The sequence below is a fragment of the Cannabis sativa genome, chromosome 1 (assembly GCF_029168945.1).
Source record: "Cannabis sativa cultivar Pink pepper isolate KNU-18-1 chromosome 1, ASM2916894v1, whole genome shotgun sequence".
Taxonomy (NCBI): Eukaryota; Viridiplantae; Streptophyta; class Magnoliopsida; order Rosales; family Cannabaceae; genus Cannabis; species Cannabis sativa.
In genome coordinates this window covers 70319979-70343310 of record NC_083601.1, presented here as the reverse complement: position 1 = coordinate 70343310, position 23332 = coordinate 70319979, and the positions used below count along the sequence as shown (strand labels likewise).

Here is a 23332-nt window from a genome sequence, read left to right as displayed (position 1 = left end):
CTTTACAACTATCCCCCCCTTAAAAGGATTTCGTCCCCGAAATCTAACCTGAATAACTCTGGATATTGAGCTCGCATATCTGACTCTAGCTCCCAGGTGGCTTCTTCCACCTTCTTGTTTCTCCGCAGAACCTTGACCAAAGCTATGGTCTTATTCCGAAGGACTTTATCCTTTCTATCCAGATCCTCGCACCGGTTGTTCCTCATATGACATGTCCGGTGAGTGAAGACTCTCATAACTGAGTATATGAGAGGGGTCTGAAACGTATTTTCTCAACATTGAGACATGGAATACGTTGTGCACTGCTGATAAGGCTGGAGGCAATGCTAACCGATATGCCACTTGACCTATCCTCTCGAGAATCTCGAAAGGTCCAGTAAATCTAGGGCATAACTTGCCTCTTTTCCCGAAACGTTTAATCCCCTTCATCGGAGATACCCGTAAAAACACATGTTCCCCTACTTGGAACTCAACATCTCTGCGTTTCGGATCTGCGTAACTCTTCTGTCTGCTCTGTGAGGCAAGCATTCTAGCCTTTATCTTTTCTATTGCCTCATTGGTTTGCTGAACTGACTCTGGACCTAGGTATTTCCTCTCCCCTGTCTCATCCCAGTGGATAGGGGATCTACATTTCCTACCGTACAACAGTTCATAGGGAGCCATCCCTATCGTACTCTGATAACTGTTGTTGTACGAAAATTCTATCAACGGTAGATATTTACTCCATGAACCCTCAAAGTCCATAACACAGGCTCTCAACATATCCTCCAATATCTGAATTGTCCTTTCGGACTGACCATCTGTCTGAGGATGGAATGTTGTACTGAATTTTAGCTTTGTACCCATTGCCCGTTGCAAACTTTGCCAAAATTTGGAGGTGAATTTCGGATCCCTGTCCGAAACTATAGACTTCGGTACCCCGTGAAGTCTCACTATCTCCCTGATATATAACTCTGCCAACTGATCCACTGTAAATGTTGTTCTGACCGGCAGAAAATGAGCAGATTTCGTAAATCGGTCCACCACTACCCAGATGGAATCATGCAAACTCGTGGTCCTAGGTAACCCGACCACAAAATCCATTGTAATATCCTCCCATTTCCATTCTGGTAGGGTTAGAGGCTGTAACAACCCTGCAGGTCTCTGATGTTCAGCCTTAATCTGCTGACAAGTGAGGCATTTCGATACGAATTCTACCAAATTCTTCTTCATACCGCTCCACCAGAAGTACGGTTTCAAATCTTGGTACATTTTGGTGGTGCCGGGATGCAGAGAATACGGGGTAGAATGAGCCTCCTCAAAGATCTCATTTCTCAGTTCCACACTGTTCGGAACACAAAACCTGGCTTTATACAAAAGCATCCCACTATCTGACACTGAAAAGTCTTTGGCTTGACCAGCCAATACCTCATCTCGGATCTTCACTAACTCCGGATCTGTCATCTGAGCGACTTTTATTCTTTCCAACAGATCAGATTGCAGCGTTAAGTTGTGAAGCTGACCTACCACAAAATCAATGCTGGATCTAACCATATCCTCTGCTAGCTGAGGTGAGATCTGAACCATGTTAGCTACTTGCCCGGGACCCTTTCTGCTCAGGGCATCGGCCACTACATTGGCTTTTCCGGGATGATAGAGGATCTCGCAATCGTAGTCCTTCACTAATTCCAACCAACGCCTTTGTCTCATGTTCAAATCTTTCTGAGTAAAGAAATACTTGAGACTCTTATGGTCGGTATAGATCTCACACTTCTCTCCATACAGGTAATGCCGCCAAATCTTCAGTGCAAAAACCACTGCGGCTAATTCTAAATCATGAGTCGGGTATCGTTGTTCATAATCCTTTAACTGACGGGAGGCATAAGCGATGACTCGATCGGCCTGCATCAATACACACCCCAAACCCTGTTTGGATGCGTCACAGTAGACTACGAACTTTTCCTTGTCCGAAGGCAAAGCTAGTACCGGTGCAGTAATCAATCTCTGTTTCAGCTCCTGAAAACTAGCTTCACATTTATCTGACCAGATAAATCGCTGATTCTTCTTTGTAAGCTCGGTTAGGGGCATTGAGATTTTGGAGAACCCCTCCACGAACCTACGGTAGTACCCAGCTAATCCCAAGAAGCTTCTGATCTCATCCTTGTCTTCGGTCTCGGCCAATCCCCGACGGATTCAATCTTCCCGGGATCCACCTTGATCCCATCTTTACTCACAATGTGCCCTAGGAAGGACACACTGAGACAACCAGAACTCACATTTCTTGAACTTGGCGTAGAGCTTATGTTCTCGAAGTCGTTGCAGTACCATCTGAAGATGTAACTCATGCTCCTCTTCTGATTGAGAGTACACGAGGATGTCGTCGATAAACACAATCACACAGATATCGAGGAAATCCTTGAATACTCTATTCATCAGGTCCATGAATGCCGCAGGAGCATTGGTTAGTCCGAATGACATAACCAGAAACTCGTAATGTCCATACCTAGTGCGGAAAGCCGTCTTCGGAATGTCCTCCTCTCGGATTCTCAACTGATGATAACCCGAACGGAGATCAATCTTAGAAAAGACCGTCTTCCCCTGAAGCTGATCGAACAAGTCATCGATCCTAGGTAATGGATATTTATTCTTCACCGTCAGCTTGTTTAACTCTCTGTAGTCGATGCACATCCTCATAGATCCATCCTTCTTCTTGACAAACAAAACTGGGGCTCCCCAGGGTGACACACTGGGCCGAATGAACCCTATGTCAAGCAACCCTTGGAGCTGAATCTTTAATTCCTTAAGTTCAGCTGGAGCCATCCTATACGGGGCTTTGGAAACCGGATCCACCCCTGGTGCCAAGTCAATCACGAAATCAATCTCTCGCTGAGGTGGTAACCCTGGAAGTTCTTCGGGAAAAACGTCCAAAAATTCCCGAACCACTCTGATGTCCTCTGGCTGAATGGTGTCTCGCCGAGTGGTGTCCACCACCACGGCCAGAAACCCTAAGCACCCACCGTGCAATAATTCTCTCGCTAACATAGCCGAGATCACCGGGATCCGAGGTCCCTGAACCGAACCCACAAATACAAACGGTTCTTCACTTTCCGGTTGGAAGACCACCATCTTCCTTTTACAGTCAATGCTCGCCGAATATTTAGATAGGAAATCCATTCCTAAAATAATATCAAATTCGACTAAGCTCATCTCTATCAGATCAGCGCTTAACTCTCTACCATCTATCCTGATCGGCATAGACCTAATCCACCTATTGGAGATAACCAATTCTCCGCCAGGTAACAGGGTTCCAAACCCTGATTCATATCTATCAAAGGGTCTACCCAACTTACTAAAGACTCTGGCCGCCACATAAGAATGTGTAGCCCCAGAATCAAACAGCACTGAATAAAGCGAGTTGTTAATAAAAAGGCGACTGTAACAACCGATGGGCCGGCATCCGCATCGGCTGCGTGATAGCGAACACCCTGGCTGGAGTGGGTATCGCTGGAGCTCTCGGTGCCTCAGGTCGGAGCTGGGGACATTCCCTCTTGAAGTGTCCGGGCATGCCACAATGAAAGCATCCCTGACCTTTGCACTCACCCCGATGATGCCTCTTGCAGCTAGGGCACTCGGGATAGGAGAATCGGGTCTCAGTACCACCAGGACGACTCCCTCTGTTTTGGTTCCCCCGGAACCTCTTGCTCTGACTCGAGCCGCCAGAAGCAGTGGGTGCCCTCTTCCTCTGATCAATGGCCGAACCACTACTCCCCCTGCTATAGCCTGATGCAGGAGGGGTAGGAGCCCCGCCACTAACCGGAGTACTCGCTGATTCTGACATGCACCCCACTGCGCCCTCAGCTCGCAGTGCCTTCTCCACCATCTGAGCATAGGTGGTGCTGTCGTCTGTGGTGATCATCAGGTCATGCCTGATCTTGGGATTCAACCCGTCCAGATACTTCTCCTTCTTGCTGAAGTCGGTTGGCACAATTCCCGAGGCTAACCTCGCCAACCGGTCAAACTGAGTAGTATACTCAGTGACGCTCATGTTCTCCCGCTGGGTCAGGTGAACGAACTCTTTCCTCTTGGCGCTTCTGACCGCCTCATTGTAGTACTTTGCGTTAAAGAGTTCCTGGAACCTTTCCCAGGTCATGGTGGTGACGTCATGGATCTGAGACACCATGTCCCACCATACCAATGCGTCCTCCTGGAACTGAAACGTGGCGCACACCACTCTATCGTTACCGGTGACACCCATGAAGTTCAAAATCCTGGTGATCACCGTCAGCCACTGCTCGGCTTTCATCACGTCCGGACCTCCCAGGAATACCGGAGGTGCCTGCTTCCGGAACCGCTCATACAATGGTTCCAATCTATGGGCCGCCACCACTATCTCGGCACAGGCGGCGAGGGCGGTGCCACTGGAACTACGGGCACAGGAACTGCAGGAGCACCCTGCTGTCTCAACCTCTGAATCTCGAGGTCTTGTTCTTCGATCCGGGCTTGCATCTCCGCAAACCGCAACTCCCAATTCGGGGCTCCCTGATCGGGGGGAGCACAGGCGGCTGTGGCGGGTTCTCATCACCCCGCCACGAGCCCCGCCTCGGGGACCTCTGCCTCGGCCCCCAACGGTGGGGGAAACCGAGCTCCCCGTCCCCGATTCGACCCTACGGAGTTGCCACGACTCTGGTAGTCCGCCTGGCGTCCATCTAGTTAGAACCGCCTGCGAAACCAAGAGTTGGCATATCAGGTCGTATTCAAGGCGAGCTTACTAATGCCGCTTAATTTGGAAATTAAAAACGAAACATGCGCCTATTCTACTATCAGGCTACTAACATGCTTCCTAACAGGCTTTTCTTTTTCATAACTGAATAAAATAAACTACTAAAGCAATAAAGGCTTACTGAACCGTGAACCGAGCTAACTGCTGATGATGATTGTACATGTCGTGACGATCTTCGGAAGACAACACAGCGGCTACGATACCAAATTGTAACACCCTAACTATCTTAGGCGTATTACGTGATTTTTAAACGTACTGTGCAGCTCGTTGCTAATCAACGAGGTTTATGGAAAAACGTGATTAATTAAAATTTTGCTTTTTGATTAAACTTGCAAAACATATTATAAAAGACTCGGGATCCCGATTATAAAAATATTTACAAAAAGTTTCACTGTTTAACTATTACATCAAAATAAAAGTCGTCTAACGACAGTTACAAAAATCTCAGCCTTGCTGTCCCGAGGATCGTACGCTCCAGGCCTAACCGCCCCGACATGTACAATCTCATAAGCTCGCTCACGGTCCATCAGCTATAGCCTTGCCTTTACCTACACATGAACATAAACTGTGAGTCGACAGACTCAGTAAGAAAAGCATAATAATATCATACATAATACTAACTGCCGTGTCCAACACGATGCGAGTCCCGCCATACGCCATGTCCAACATGGTACCGAGCCACTACCGCCATGTCCAACATGGTGCGAGTTTTGAACGTTCAGGGGACGGTACTATTGACAAGTATCCTCCTGATCGGTCGAACCGGTCATACTACGGCTGCTGGTCATACTCCAGCCTGTACCGACGGGATAGGTCAATGGCAACCCGAACCACCAACCAAGTGTCGACTGATCGGTCGAACCGGTCATACTCCGTACTTGGTCATACTCCACCGTACCGAGCGTGACAGGGTTGGATGGTTCGAAGCCTAAATACATAACTAATGTAATCTAGCAGGCTTCCTACATGCACGCTAAACATGTAATCTACATATGCATACTGTTATACTAATCTTACCTGGATTCCGATTTCAGGTGTGCCGGTCAACCTGACTGGAACTGAAGCTGAGCTACGGACATCGGCTCCTAAACCATAAAAATCACAACGCTATAAGTGACACGCTAAATCACTTCCCGGGGACTAAAACTTGGAACTAAAAGTTTCCCTATCGATAAAAAGCATGGCAATACCCCTAAAAACCTAAAAACGAGGAAAACTAGGGTTCGGAAAAATTCCCCAACCCGCGAGACCGGTTGCCCAACCGAATTCCGGTTCGGGAATTATCGAACCCTCATCCGATTCCGGATGCACAACCGGAATTCCGGTTCCTCGCAGGCAGCCAACTAAAATTCTCATAACTCGACCAATTCAACCCCAATTGGTACCAAACTTTCCAGACCTGTTCTAAACACCCCAAAGAACAAATATAAGGCCTCAAAACCACCCAGAAAACACAGAGGCAAAATTCACCATTAAAGACCAAGCTTTGAGTTCCAAAACTCAAACTTGGTTAAATCCACTAACATGCATCCAAACCTAGTTAATTCTACTTAACTAAGCATGAATAAGCTTCTGAAAACACACAAGAACATCCAGCAACTTCACAGAACAAAAAGAACCATTTCTTTCAAAAATTCATAACTTTTTCACATAAAAACTAAAAGCTTGAACAACCTAACTAACATGCTTTCAACATAGCTCAACTAATATCAATTAACAAGCTTTAAACCACATATATCAACAACAAAATCACAGCAGCAACATATTCCAAAATCATGCATGCATTCCATCAATTTCATATAAAATTCAAGAAAACACAAAGGGAATTTACAAGAGATCACACCTTGACTAGAATTACACAAGGATGAGTTGAAAATCACAAGCTTTGAGCAGAAAAATCCCAGCCCTAGCAGCCCAAGCTTTGGCCGAAAAGAGGAGAGAGAGAGAGCTTTGAGTGTTTTTGAAAATTTCTTAAGTTTTGACTAAGTGTTGAATGTTTGAGAAAAGAAGAATATAAATCACATTACTCATTTATTTCAGCCATGTAATAATAAAATAAACATTTATTTTTCCATTTCATAAAGCCACAAAAGACAAAACACTAATGGGGCAAAAAGACCATTTTGCCCCTCCACCATAAAATCACAAAAATCATACTAAAGGGGTATTTTTGGGAAATTCTAAATTCCCGGCCATTCCCGACATTCCCAATGTCTAAAACCCGTCCCCAAATTACTAACATACTAAGTTGTTATTTCTACTGAGCCAAACGCCGAGTTCCAAAATACCGGACACCGGAAATGCAAAATATAAAAGCTACTGATGACATAATCATGCATTTCTGAATTCCATAAATAACAGTAATAAATTATTTAAATAGCTATAAATAATTTCATAATTTAAACATAAACAACTGCTAATTTCTAAATTAACTAAGCGGGCTTTACAAATTAAATTCCTACCACTTCTCATTCTCATTAACAACAAATATATATACAATACAAATACACAAATAGTATATACAGAATATATATACACACAACATATATATAAACACATATTCAATAATAAAACACAAAATATATACATATATATTATATATCAAGTTAATAACTATTTACCTTATAAACGCAATCCGGCGATAAAATGCTACAAAAATCCGACCACCTCTAGAACACACACAATACAATATTAATAAAATAAAAAAAAATCTAAAAAAAATTACAAAAACGAAATAATACCAATGTACATAAATAAAATGAATAGAAAGCATATTTATACCTTAATGGACGTTGAGACTCAACGTTTTCTCCGCTAAAATTAGTGGTCGGAGTTATACCACCACCTTTTTTTATAATAGGATCGGTTTGGTATATAGAGGGGAAAAAACTAAACTTTTTTACAGCATAGGTTTAGGTACAGAAAAGAGAAGATTTTAAGACAAAAATGGGGTAAAATGGTTAAGAAATGAGGGAGAATGAGGTTGTTTTAGTACTGGTTGGTGAGGGTTTTTTTGTGGGTTTGGGGCTGCGGTGGGTGGCTATTCTTCGTGTTTAGCAAGGTGTGAAATGAGGAAGACGATGCCCAAGGGTTTGATATATAACCCTATGGTGTCGGTTATTGGGTAGTAACCCACGCCATAGGTGCCCCGTGTCGAATAAAGGTAGCACCTATGGCGTCGGTTAATACTCAATAACCGACGCCATAGGGTTATTAAAAAACCCTAATTTTCCCCAACCCCCAACCGAAGGCATAGATATATATATATTCTATACCTATGGTTTTTACTAAAAAACCGCCTCTAAATGTCAATGCAGATATTTTCACACCCTTTAGATTCCCTTTTTATAAATTGGGTTGAAAAAAAGGAAGCTAAAGCCCTACATTGTAGTAGTGTTCACTCTTTAGTGACATTCTATATTTTTAGTGACCCACATTACAAGAGACTAACATTGAACTTTTAGAGTCTAATATTTGTGCATGTCACTAAAAATTACTTCCCACTCTTTAGTGACACACACTTTTTTGTGAGTCACTATATTGTGTCACTAAAAGAGCAAATTGTAGTAGTGTTTGGATCCCATTGCGTACTGTGTTCTTGTGGGTGTTGCCTTCATAAATGTACCGTAAGGTTTAACAATGGTAGCAATTTGTTGAAGAAACAATCGGGAGCAGTATTGATCAGTATGGCCTATAATTCTACAGATAAAACAAAATGTAGGCACAAACTCAAATCGAAAATTAATCCAAAACCAGTCTCCTCCGATTTGCTACAGCTTCATTATACGCTTTAACGGTTTCTCAATATCAATCCGGACACGTACCCGTAAATAATCTCTCCAAACTCCATTAAAGTTATTCTCATCAGACTTAATAAATCCCCCTATGTAATTCCCAGCATCCCGAACCACTCTTTCAGTCTTAAACCCCGATCGTATATCATGCAATTGCACCCAAATTTCCAGATGGTGTAGTCTCATGGCCCTAGGAACATCTCTTGGTTTCAGCCTCTCAAATATCAGAGGAGCGTTTTTGAAGGTCCATAGACTTCTTTCGATCACTCTTTGAACATCAATCTCATGGTAGATTTGAAAGTTAGATCTATTTCCCCCCAAATCCTTCGCATACATTCCCATTAATAAAAATTTCCCATAAATTTATTCTTAGAATTTTCCGTTCACATGTAGGTTAATAATGTACATTAAGGGCTCGTTTGGAACGTCGTATTAGGTCGTATTGTATTGTATTGTATTGTATTATATTGAATTGTATTTTATGCAATATTTTTATATAAAACTATATGTGGCATTAACTTTTATGGACACTTAAATATATAATATTTTAGTATAACTTAAAGTTTGACATAGTATTATATAAAAATATAATGTATAATCCAATTCAATATAATACAATACAATACAATACGACCTAATACGGCATTTCAAACGAGCCCTAAAACAATAGCGCTTAAAAAATGAATAGTATATTCAAAGAAGGCAATATCAATTAATTATAGAATATTTAGCATACTGAAAAAAGTTCAAAAGTAAAAGTACTATACACGGATAATAATTTAGAAAAAAGAAAAAGCTATTTATCCTTCCAAAAAAGTACTGTATAAACTTCGAAATCTAATTTTTACTAGGGGGGGTTGCTTTCTCTAATCTAATTTAGAGAAAGTGGAGGTTCGTCATACTGTTTTGATTTTTTTCTCAAAGACAAGATATTGGAAACTTCTGGCGTGCATTGCTTGGCAACTAAGTAATAACCATATATATAAATCCCTGCGTTGTAACTAAATTATATACTTTATTATATTAATTAATGTAACTTTGAAATCTATAAAAAGATGCATATATAATATACAACGTTTGCCTGCGGTGAAAGGATGACCAAAGGGTACATTTTAGTATTGCAGTATATAATATATTTTGATAATGAAGAAAGTCAAAAGTTGAACATTTTCCAATTTTTTGTTCTGTTCCTTAGACCATGGTACGTACTAGCCCGGCCAATCTGAAGATAAATCATCATATTTTTTTAAGACAAAGTTTGTTTAGTGGGACCCTACTTTTTGACAAATAGCTCACCTACTACTACTCGTCATTGACAAATGGTTTTACACCACACAGTCACATTGTACGCAGACACATTTATTTAACACAAAAAATAAAATAATGTGCTTCTCCAAACAAAATCACTTTATTACTCTTTTAATTAATAATTAGCTGTTAAGTAAACACACCAATCAAAAGTTTTTGCTACAGAAAGTTCAATTAACATATGCAGTATGTACCAATTATACAAAGCTACGTAGCTCTCTCACTAATTCTTGTTTAGTTATATTGTTTTTTATTCTTTTTTTTCTCTCTGTTTTTTTTTTTTTTTTATGATCATCGTGTGTGAATTCTACTAAAGCCATGCATATTTTGTCTACGTGTTAGGTGACCTGCCGACCCTAATTACCTTGAGAAGGTCCTCTATATAAACCTCACTTAGTCCTCCGATTAATTCATCAGCTCATCATCACAAAATAATATTTTGCTAGCTAGTTAATACACCACCTATCTTAACTAACTAGTATACTATAATAACATGGCTTCTTCTTCTTTATTTATGACCCTATTGAGTTTGGGTCTCCTCATGCTCGTCATGGGGAATGCCAATGCTCAACTTTCAACTAATTTTTACTCAAAAACTTGCCCAAAACTCTTGCCCACAGTCAAATCCAAGGTGCACTCCGCTATTTCCAAAGAGAGCCGAATGGGTGCCTCTCTCCTCCGCTTGTTCTTCCACGATTGCTTTGTCAATGTACGTAATATGACTATATAGTACTTCTCTCTAGCTACTAGTTCTTCTAATTTTATAATACTTAGCTTGTCCTAAGTTGTCAAAAATCCCAAGCTCATCACTTAGGCTAGTCGTACGTAAGTCTAAATAAGTAATAAGGATATGTATCGCTAATAATATTTTATATATTTATCATCTACTTAATAGACATATCTTAATCTTTGCAAAGAAAAAGAAAAATAGACATGTTTTAATTAATTTTCTAGCTATGTTTGCTATATGTGCAATTTACAATATCATATGCGCCCTGATAGTACTATTTAATATGTAATAATATTAATATTTAGAGCGCATAACACGATTAACTAACAAGTGTACAATTTTTGTGTATCTCTAACTTTGTTCATGTGATAATTCTAAATTTCTTTTTAATCACCATATGATATTAGCGGAAAAACACGTAACTAGGTAGTGTTTTATACACATATCATTGCTACTTATATATTTATAGAATATTGATATTAGGCATGAGTATGTTATCTAGCTAGGATGACCTATTAAATTAAAAGTATATGTAAAACTTAATTTTAACATAACCAATATCGACATGAAATTTTTAAATTGGTGTTATATATTGTTGGGCCATTTTACAATCTCCTCTCATATTTATATTGAACACGTTTCTTTCTGAGGAAAGTTAAATAAATAAATAAAGGTGCTTTTTCTTGTGGGTATATGGACATGTCTCAAAGTAAATGGACCGACAAAATGTAAATAGTGACATATATATAATATCGTCTGATGACAATATTGTTTTATATTATATATAATCAACGTCGTTTTCTGTTAATTAAAACTAATTGATCGATCTCTGATATAGGGATGTGATGGATCAGTGCTTCTGGATGACACATCTAACTTCGTGGGGGAGAAAACTGCTAATGCTAATCGAAACTCAGCTCGAGGTTTCGATGTCGTTGACGATATCAAGTCTGCCGTGGAGAGTGTGTGTCCTGGTGTCGTTTCATGTGCTGACATATTGGCTATTACTGCAAGAGACTCTGTTACCATTGTGAGTTCATTTTATTACTTAATTAATTATTATTTCAAGTAATAACACAATATTTCTTTATTATATACATAATTAATTAATATGTTTCAAAATGTTGCTGATCCAGCTTGGGGGTCCAAATTGGGATGTAAAATTGGGAAGAAGGGATGCCAGAACTACTAGCAAAGCTGCCGCAAACAATGGTATTCCTCAGCCAAGCTCTAACTTAAACAGGCTCAGCTCTAGATTCAGTGCTCTTGGCCTCTCCAACACTGACTTGGTTGCTCTATCAGGTTACCTCTTATCCCTTTCTTCTTTCCTTAAAGATAAACGTCCCCACATTGATGAAAAAAAAAAAATGAGACATTAATAACACAGACCCATTGTTTACTTACTTCATATATATTATGGTTAGTAAAAGGAAATATTGGAATTATTGAAGTGTCTTTTTTCTTCCTTCATGAGTACGTATCAAATGAATATGTATTTATCATAACTAATTGAAATGGTAAAATGATATGAAAATTACAAACAAACAGGAGCTCATACAATCGGACAAGCTAGATGCACATCGTTCAGGGCCCACATATACAACGATAGCAACATTGACAGTTCGTTTGCCCAAACAAGGAAATCCAAGTGTCCTAAGTCGAGTGGGTCAGGAGATAACAATTTGGCACCACTTGATATCCAAAGCCCCACAGCTTTTGACAACGGTTACTTCAAAAACCTTATCCAGAAGAAGGGACTACTCCACTCCGACCAAGAACTATTCAACGGTGGATCAACTGATTCCACTGTCAAGTCTTACAGCAACGCCCAGAACACTTTCTTTTCTGACTTTGCCTCTGCCATGGTCAAGATGGGAGATATCAGCCCTCTCACTGGTTCCAAGGGAGAGATTAGAAAGAATTGCAGAAGAGCCAATTAATAATTACAAAATTAATTGATATATATATATATGAGCTTATAATTGATGGCATGTGTGCTCTATATTTTGTGTGTGTGTTTTTTTTTTTTTTTTGCTTTAAACCCAATAAACTATATTAATTATGATGTTTTTTTTTTGAAAAAAAGAACATATTTTCTTTCTTTCTGAATTATTATTAATTATATGTTTGTAGGTTCTGTATTCACAATTTCACATATGACACATGACATGTAGTGTGTGTAATATTGATTTATGAAGCTATCATCTTTTGTTATATTTTTGTTGAATCACTTTCTTTTTATATAAATATTCTTCGAGGTTTATTGAAGTTATCGACTGAAAAGAAATATATGTTTAACTTGAGTAGTGGAAGGTTACTTCTAGTATTGTGCAACGTGCACTCCAACTATTTTATGTAAAACGAATTAGTCATCTTCAGGTTTAATATACACTATATTATAAGCACATGCACACACAGAGATATATCTGATTCGTTAAATTCAACACGTCTTTAAAATAAGCATATTTTATTTGATTCTTTTGTTCATTTCAAGAGCCAAAAAACGAGTATAATATTACTGATTAATGCTAATGCAATGTTTATTGAAAAATAATCATTTATAATATTTTCGGCAATAACCTTTCTATTTTGCAGAATTATTAATTATATACGTAATATTGTAATTATAAATAAATATACCGTTAATTATTTAATTGATGCAATTACCGTTACTTCTGTACGGAATATACATACAAATGCAAGCAATTCTTTTTTATAGTCAATTATCACTGTTAGCTTCATCTTTTGAGTTTTCTTCTTCTCTTTATGCATGATTTTGTTGAATTTTTAATTATTAATTTCTTTTTTCCCTATTTGTTTTTCTTTTTACTACAATTTGAAAAGAAAATATCAACTACACTTAGCTATTTTATTTTAGAAAGTAGTATTTATATATATATATATATATATATATATATAAAGCACTATTTATTTTTTAAGTTGATTATATAGAAAATATATATTTCTACACTGTTACTAAGATGTTGAAGTTAAAAATAATAATCTTTTAATTTTTTTTATAATTATTAAAAAAAAAATTAAACACAAACAAAATTTAATATATATCATATACTAAAAGTATTTTTTATTGTATTAATTTATCAAAAAAAGTTTCATTTTATATTGAAGAGTTACTATATTATTGAAAAAAATAAAAGAACTAAGATACTATTTCACCTTTTTAATAAGCTATATTTTGAGATAATATTATCCCATATACATTTTTGTTACTTACTTTACTTTAGAACTATAATTTTATTTTACCAACTAATTAGTTGCTTTCAAACTATAGTTTAATTTTATTGTTAATCAAGATGCATTTGTGTTACTTTTTTTTTTTTACGTTACCTTCAAACATATTTAAAATTGATAAATCATATTAAATTATAATAAATTATTATATAGCATATTGTTGAATAAATTCCACTTATAACCAGTCCAGTACACTTACAAATATCCACATAAGCAACATACAAACAAAAACAAGCAAATGGACTCGATCCTAGGTGGCTTCGCCTCTAGTGGATCAAGATTTAGTAGTTAGTTACAACTGAAATTGTAACTAACTCCTAAGTCTTTGATCAACCGACTCTAGAACATTATAAAAGCAGGAAATCAAAGCAAACAACCCAAGATCTACTACAGAAAAACAGATCAGAGAAGAGATAGAGAGAGAGAGAGAGAGAGAGAGAGAGAGAGAGAGAGAAGAAATAAACCCTAGATTGAGGCTTCTGCTCCAAGACCCAGAGATGAGAAACCAGTTCTCATGGTGAGGAGCTCGAAGGAGGAAGTACATGCACAAGAAAACAAAGAAGGGAGTTAGATCGAGATCAAATCAAGTGAAAATAACAAAAACATAAAGTGTAAATGAGAGAAATCGAGTTTACCTGATCGATTTCTGTGACAGGAAGCTCCAAACCTTGTAAATCGACATTGTGATAGTGGATATCAAGCTTCTATCTCTGAGATGAGCTTGACAGAGATGTAGCCCACTTTTGAGTAAACTCTGAAACAAATTTTGTTGGAAATTATTTTACCAGGATCTTAGATCTACTCACAAGTATGTTGATTAACACCCTAAATATGAACTTCTATAACGATGAAATAAACACATATAAAGTATTAGAAACCTTACAGTGGGTCCAGCGGAATAATATGCATGACTCCTTCCGTTCAGATATCTAGCCCTTGATTCCTTTCTGTAGCAGAGCATTATCAATATCTGAACCTGGATCTCTTTCCCTGATTCTTTAGTGCTGAAACTCCTTCTTGTTGAATGTCTTTCTTCACGATCTTCCTCACTATGATTGAGGTATCACTTGTTGTGTGTGGGCACTACTCTAATCACTAAATGTTTCGAAATTTCAAGGAAGAAGAGAGAGAGGGAGTGGGCGGCCAGATAGAGAGAGAGAGAGGCTCAGGTTTTTCTGAATGAAAAGTGTGAAAGTTAAGTGTAAATTTCTTGAAGCCTTCACTATCTATTTATAGCATTCCACTAGGGTTAGGTTTGAATTATTTGGCATTAAAATAATGAAAATATCAGATGAAAAACCCTATAAAAGTGGCCAGCCCTAAGCAATATGGATTTGGGCCTCACTTTTTGCAATTTTGCTGTTTTATCATTTCTGCATCTCATTTTCTCAAAAACGCCAATTTTTAAATTCAACCATTTAAATGCCAATTATAATTATTTAATAACTATAAATAATTATTAAATAATATTGTCATTTATCATATTTATTAATTAAACCATACAAAGTATCATAATTAACAAATATGCCCCTAAAACTCATTCTTTACAATTTCGCCCTTACTTAGTGAAAAATTCACAAACAGACATAGTCTAATTTGAGAATTATAATTGATTAATCAAAACCAATTATATGAGTCTTACAAGCAATATTATCTCAACTAGTGGGGGACCATGGGTCTATATGACCGAGCTTCCAATAAGCAGATCAAGAATTTATAACCTAAATTCACCGACTTATTAATTCTTCGTTGAATCCACGCATAGAACTTAGAATTGCACTCTCAGTATATAGAATGCTCTATATGTTCCACCATATAGACACATCATTAGTTATCCATTGTTATAATCCTAATTTGATCAATGATCCTCTATATGAATGATCTACACTGTAAAGGGATTAGATTACCGTTACACCCTAGAATGTATTTTATCCTTAAAACACTTAACCCCGTATAAATGATATTTCAGCTTATGTGAAATGAGTACTCCACCATTTATTTTCGTTTGGTAAAGCTCGAAGGAAATCATCCTTTACTTACTATTCGCCAGATAGAAGCTATAGATTCCATGTTTATGTCAGCGCTCCCACTCAATTGCACTACCGTGTTCCCAAAATGTACGTATCACCCTGACCCAAAAGTAGGCTTAACTAACAAATCAAAGAACACGAATAGCCTCTTGAGATTGAGCCTAATCATAACAGGATTAAGATCATTTGATCTAGGATCAACTAGGCGATATTGACTTGAATAGATATTACGGTAAGTTTAATAAATCTAAGTCAAAGTTCAATATCGGTCCCTTCCGATGCATACTCCATGCATCCAACCTGAGCTTTACTATAACCAATGCTCTGGAAAGAACATAGCATTTCTCCAAATGCAAGTAAACTCTGTTGTAGATTATCATATCAGTAAAATCCTATGTCTGATAAATCTAGGAAACTTTATTCACATAGTCATGTTTACTTTCTAATGTGTTGACAACACAATAAACAGGATCAAGTATGTGAAAAGGGTTTCAGATGAATTCATACATTATGTACATATAATCATGAAATAAATTATGTGAACCATGCAACATTAAATGTTATTTCTGATCAATATTAATAAGTAAATCTGATTATAATGAAATGAGTTTTATTTAGGGCATAAAACCCAACAAATTCTGGTGTTTTCTCTCCTTATTTTTCGTTTTTCACTCATTTAATCTAACTTGTGTTTGTGTGTGGGTGTGGATCTGGGTTTCTAGCTCAGAATCGAGCAAGTTCTTGAAGAAAACCTTCTCTGCTAGGGTTTCGAGTTTTGGGAGGCTGAGTGTTGTGTTTGAGTGGCTAGGGTTTCTAGACTCTTCGATCAGAGTCTTTAAACCAAAGGTTCAATACATCATCAAGTTTGGTGTCGTGGGGATTGAACGGTGCCGTATTGGTCTAAGGTTAAGTTAGACTTGTAAAGGTCAATTTTGACCTTGATACTGATATTAAGGTTCCTTGTTGGTGTAGGGTAAAAGGGTAAAAATCCTACAGTGGTATCAGAGCCTGGTTTGGCTAAGGGAGATCAACAAGATTCAAGGAAGATATCAGGAAGGAATTGGCAAGAAAATCTTGAAAGAAAGATTGACAATAAAGAACAACACTCAAAACAGCAAGAAGATCAAGATTCTGAATTAAATTCAGATTCAGAAACACAAAACTGAGAATTTCTAAAACCCTATCTATTTTTTTTCAATTTTATTAATATGAGTAACATAAAAGTTGATATTGATAAATTTGATGGTACAGGGGATTACAGAATCTGGAGAAGGAAAATTAGGTCTCTCCTAGCTCAACAGAAATTACTAAGAATGCTAGATGAACCTATTGAATGGCCAGAAGGAACTTCAAAGATTCAACAGGAAGAATACCTAGAAACTGCTATTGGAATTCTAATCTTCAACCTATCAGATGCAATTATCAGATTGGTAGATAAAGAAGAGACTCCATCAAAGATCTAGAAAAAGCTAGAAGAGCAATTTTAGCAGAAATCTTTGACAAACATGATTTATCTCAAGGAAAGGATTTTTGGGTTCAAGATGAACCAATCCAAATCCTTAGATCAAAATCTTGATGAATTATTGAGAATGCACATTGAGCTTGCAAACTCAGGGGAGAATGAGGCTCTTAGTGATGAGAATCAAGTCATCATCATACTTAACTCATTGCCAGAAACTTACAGAGAAGTTAAAACAGTAATTAAGTATGGAAGAACCTCTATCACTCTTGATGAGGTTATCTCTGCCTTAAAATCTAAGGACTTAGAGATGAAGTCAGAAAGAAATGGTGGCTCTAATGGTGAACTAAATCTGAGTAGAGGCAGATCTACTCAGAAGAAACCTTGGCATGGAAAAGGGAGGAGTCAAAGCCATAGCAGGGGTCCAAACAGAGGATAGAATAAAAGAAGATCAAATTCTAAAGAGCCACAAGACACAGAAGGATGCTATAACTGTGGGAAACCTGGACACTTCAAGAAAGATTGCTATTTCTTGAACAAGAACAGAAAGAACAAATTCAATGGACAAAGAACTGACTACAACTCAGATCCTAGAAACCCTAAGAGTAAAACAGATCACCAAAATGCAAATTTTAGTGATTGTTATGAAAATGGGGAAGTTTATGTTGCAGGATCACCTTTTAAAGATGATTGGATACTTGACTCAGGTTGTACATTTCATATGACTAATAATAGATCTATTTTGATTGATTTCAGGGATTCTACTAAAGGAAAAGTGATCTTAGGGAATGACCAAAGTTGTGAAATTAAAGGGGCAGGAACAGTGGCATTTAAGATGCATGATGGGGTCACTAGATCACTAACTGGGGTAAGATTTGTGCCTGATTTATCTAGAAACCTTATTTCACTAAGTGTGCTTGATGATTTGAAAATAGAAAGCAAAATCAAAGATGGACAAATGAAAATTTGCAAAGGATCTATGACTATTATCAAAGGAGTCAAGAGAGAAGGCCTATACTACATGATAGAGGAAGCAACAACACTGTTGGACAGAGCAACATTTTGCAAAGTCCTGAAGACGCTAAAGCTATTCTTTGGCATAACAGACTTGGACACTTAGCAGAAAAGGGATTTCAAATTGTAAATGAACAACAATTGCTAGGCAAAGACAAAATCAGCAAAGTGGAATTTTGTGAGCATTGCATACTTGGAAAACATCACAGGCTGAAGTTCAAAACAGGGACACATAAATCTAAAGGTATATTGGATTATATACACTCAGATTTATGGGGCCTTGAAAAGACACCAACCAATGGAGGTAATACCTACTTTATGTCTATAGTTGATGATTTTTCTAGAAAAGTATGGATTTTCTTACTTAAAAATAAAAATGATGCTTTTGAAAGGTTTAAACATTGGAAAACACTTTTTGAAAATCTTACTAACAGAAAGGTTAAAAACCTAAGGACAGACAATGGTCTGGAATTTTGCAACAATGAATTTGATATGTTTTGCAGAGAAACAGGTATTCAAAGGCACAGAACAGTTAGGCTAACACCACAACAAAATGGTGTTTCAGAAAGAATGAACAGAACCATTCTGAACAAAGCCAGATGTATGTTAATACAATCTGGTTTGTCCCTTGGTTTTTGGGGAGAGGTTGTGATGACATCTGCTTATTTAATAAATAGACGTCCTTCAAGTGTTACTGAATTCAAAACACCTGAAGAAAGGTGGTCTGGTAAACCACCTGATCTCTCAAAGTTAAGAGTTTTTGGGTGTAGTGCTTTTATGCACCAAAGTATTGGTAAACTTCAACCTAGAGCTATTAAAGGAGTTTTTCTAGGCTATCATGAAGGATTTAAGGGATATAGAATTTGGCTAAGAGAAAAAGGTGGATTCAAAACTATTATTAGCAGAGATGTTATTTTAAAAGAAAATGAATTTCCTTGTTTGCTTAAGGCTAACCCTGCAGGTACAGTAGAAACTAACCATGCAGGTACACTACAATTTGATCCTACTCTATGGAGGCTAGATGACCAAGAAGAACCTGATATAAATCAGGTGGAACCAGCTGGAAATGAACCTGATCAGGATCAGGTGGAACATACAGAAAATTCTAACAGAGAAGAGATACAGAATGTAGAGCAACAGGGAGATGAAGCTGAGGTTGTTCAACCCACTGAAGCTCTAGATAACTACAAATTGACCAGAGACAGAGAGAAGAGGACACCTAAACCTAATCCTAAGTACAGTTTCAATATTTGGAATTAAGACATAGCCTATGCCTTCATGACAGCCATGCAATCTCTAAGTGTAGAGCCTCAAACTTATGAAGAAGCTATGATAGGGCCTAATGCTAAGAAGTGGTTTAAAGCTATGGATGCAGAGATGATTTCTTTAAAGAAAAACAAGACCTGGATAATGGTTCTAAGGCCTAAACGGAAAAGAATAATAGCTTGCAAATGGGTTTACAAGCATAAAGAGGGGATAATTGAAGGTGAACCTATAAGGTTTAAGGCTAGGTTAGTAGCCAAAGGATTCACACAGAAAGAGGGAGTTGACTACAATGAGATATTCTCACCAGTAGCCAAGTACAAGACCATCAGGATAACGCTATCAATAGCAAATCAATTTGACATGGAAATTGATCAAATGGATGTTACTACAACTTTTTTACATGGAGACCTAGAAGAGGAGATCTATATGGAACAGCCTAAGGGATTTGAGATTAAGGGAAAAGAAAATATGGTCTGCAAGTTGGTTAAGTCCTTGTATGGACTCAAACAAGCTCCCAGACAATGGAATAGGAAATTCGATGGGTTTATGCTAAAGCATGGATTTAATAGGAGCTATCATGACACTTGTCTATACTACAAGGGTGACTCTACAAAAGATGTCATATACTTATTGCTTTATGTAGATGACATGCTTATTATAAGTCAAGAAAGGTCTAGGGTTGAAATGGTTAAGGCTCTGCTCAAGACAAAATTTGAAATGAAGGATCTTGGAAATGCTACCAAGATCCTTGGGATTTCTATATCCTAAGAGACAGGGATAAAGGAAAACTAATACTTAGACAGGAAGACTACATTGAAAAGAACATAGATAAGTTCTCTATGAGGGATGCTAAGGTTGTTAAGCAACCTATTACTAGTCAGTACACACTTTCTAAAGAACAAAGCCCTAAGACAGAAAAGGAGATTGAAGCTATGAAGGATGTACCCTACTCTAATGCAGTAGGGTCAGTGATGTACTTAATGGTAAGCACAAGACCTGACCTAGGTTATGCTATGAGTGTACTTAGGAAATACATGGCAAATCCAGGAAAAGTTCACTGGTTGGCCATGAAATGGGGATTTAGGTATTTACTTGGGACAACTAAAGTTGGATTAATCTACAATAGACAGAAGGCTAACACTATAATTGAAGGTTATAGTGATTCAGATTATGCTGGGGATAGGGATAATAGGAGATCTACATCTGCCTATTTGTTTCTAATTGGTGGCAATTGTGCTAGCTGGAAAGTGCAACTTCAACCTGTTGTGGCACTATCAACTACAGAAGCTGAGTATGATGTGGCCACAACTGAAGCTATATAGGAAGCAATATGGCTAAAAGGGCTAATGAAGGAGCTGAATTTACTTAAAGGTGTGCCTACTGTGTATTCGAACAAATTTAGCTGCATATTTCTATGTAAAAATCCTATGTTCCATGACAGAACAAAACACATAGAAATCAAGTATCACTTTATCAGAGATAAAGTGACTCAAGGTGAAATTGACATTGAGAAGGTGCCTACTGAAGATAACCCAGAAGACATGGGAACTAAAATTGTGACTCTTAACAAGTTCACACACTGTATGAACTTGTTAAGAATCAACTCAGGAGACTAAAAGTAGGACCTATCAAGCTAAGACTCTCAGAGATAAACAATCAGACATCAGAACTGGTTATAAGAGGAATTCAGGTGGAAATTGTTGAATAAATTCCACTTATAACCAGTCCAGTACACTTACAAATATCCACATAAGCAACATACAAACAAAAACAAGCAAATGGACTCGATCCTAGGTGGCTTCGCATCTAGTGGATCAAGATTTAGTAGTTAGTTACAACTGAAATAGTAACTAACTCCTAAGTCTTTGATCAACTTACTCTACAACATTATAAAAGCAGGAAATCAAAGCAAACAAACCAAGATCTACTACAAAAAAACAGATCAGAGAAGAGATAGAGAGAGAGAGAAGAAATAAACCCTAGATTGAGGCTTCTGCTCCAAGATCCAGAGATGAGAAACCAGTTCTCATGGTGAGGAGCTCGAAGGAGGAAGTACATGCACAAGAAAACAAAGAAGGGAGTTAGATCGAGATCAAATCAAGTGACAATAACAAAAACATAAAGTGTAAAAGAGAGAAATCGAGTTTACTTGATCGATTTCTGTGACAGGAAGCTCCAAACCTTGTAAATCGACATTGTGGTAGTGGATATCAAGCTTCTATCTCTGAGATGAGCTTGACGGAGCTGTAGCCCAGTTTTGGGTGAACTCTGAAATAAATTTCTGGTGTTTTCTCTCCTTATTTTTCGTTTTTCACTCATTTAATCTAACTTATGTTGTGTGTGGGTGTGGATCTGGGTTTCTAGCGCAGAATCGAGCAAGTTCTTTAAGAACTTGCTCTGTTAGGGTTTCGAGTTTTGGGAGGCTGAGTGTTGTGTTTGAGTGGCTAGGGTTTCTAGACTCTTCGATCACAGTCTTTAAACCAAAGGTTCAATACGACATCAAGTTTGGTGTCGTGGGGATTGAACGATGCCGTATTGGTCTAACGTTAAGTTAGACTTGTAAATGTCGATTTTGACCTTGATACTGATATTAAGGTTTCTTGTTGGTGTAGGGTAAGTGGGTAAAAATCCTACACATATTATTCAATATACTAGAAGTATATTTAAGATACTATCTTGTTTCTTTTTAAGTTATTTTTAAATTGTAATTTAGTTACTTTTTAATTTTGAAATTATAAAATATATTTTTTTAGTAATATATGAAATTTGTTGACATATTTAATTTTATTTACACCCAAAGTTTGACATTGGAAAGGTTACATATCATGTTTAGGATATTATTTTGTTTCCTTAAAAATATTTTATAAACTTATCAAAATTATCTTATAAAAAATAAGTTTATTTAAAATGTAATCTTGTAACATTTAAGATAAAATAAGAAAAATATTTCTTAAAAACTTATAAAATTGTGAACTTTCAGTTCTCTGAAAACAAAAAAAAAAAAACTAAAAAGTTGTTTAATTATTGATGTATTAAAAGAAACTTAAACGTTATATTTAATATTGATTATCTTTTTTAGTAATGACAAAAATATATGCTTTCAACATGTTAAAATGAATATTTTAAAAAGTAAATTGTAAACTTTTGAGACTAAATAATTATTAGTATAGTCAAAAAGAAATATTTTTAAAATTTATAAAAATAAAGAAAGATAAATATTTTAATATAGAAAATATACATAGAAAAAAAATGATAATGTGTGGAAGGAGAGGAAGAGTAACTTGACTGGTGCAAAGTGAAAAGATAAAATCACACTAAATTATATGTGCAAAGTAATAATATTAGGGACGAGATAAATCTCCAATTGCATATATATATAAAGTAGTTTCGGTATGTGATTGTTATTTCATATAATAAAACAAATGGGCATATTTTTGGAAATAATTTGCTATTTACGTTGGAATGTGTAATTTTCTCTTCTATTTTTGCCTACAGTTGCCCAATTCGACTAAAAGTTTCCATTTGAAAATGCACCAATTACTATATTTTAACCTTGACTACGGTCATTTGTAACAAAGCTTGGAGGCTCTCTTTTGCTTTCTCTATAGCGTAATTTGCGGTCAAATTCCCTATACTTTTATGTTTGTTACGGTTTAACCTCTTTACTCGAAAAATTATGGCTATACTCCCTGGACTCGACAATCGTTTTGCTTCCGTCCC

The 23332-nt window shown here is 37.0% G+C and overlaps 2 protein-coding genes across 2 annotated transcripts; both read left to right on the top strand.

Annotated features, from left to right (window-relative positions):
- Positions 1-9913: 9913 nt before the first annotated feature.
- On the top strand, positions 9914-12807 carry LOC133033691 (peroxidase 4-like). The gene is made up of 4 exons (XM_061108723.1): positions 9914-10570; positions 11430-11621; positions 11728-11893; positions 12140-12807. The coding sequence occupies exons 1-4, from the start codon at positions 10355-10357 to the stop codon at positions 12529-12531; spliced, it is 966 nt and encodes a 321-aa protein (XP_060964706.1). The 5' UTR covers positions 9914-10354; the 3' UTR covers positions 12532-12807.
- A 7644-nt stretch (positions 12808-20451) lies between these two features.
- Positions 20452-20934, top strand: LOC133035690 (secreted RxLR effector protein 161-like). Its single transcript, XM_061111795.1, has one exon. It carries the CDS (start codon positions 20452-20454, stop codon positions 20932-20934), a length of 483 nt encoding a protein of 160 aa, XP_060967778.1.
- Positions 20935-23332: the final 2398 nt, after the last annotated feature.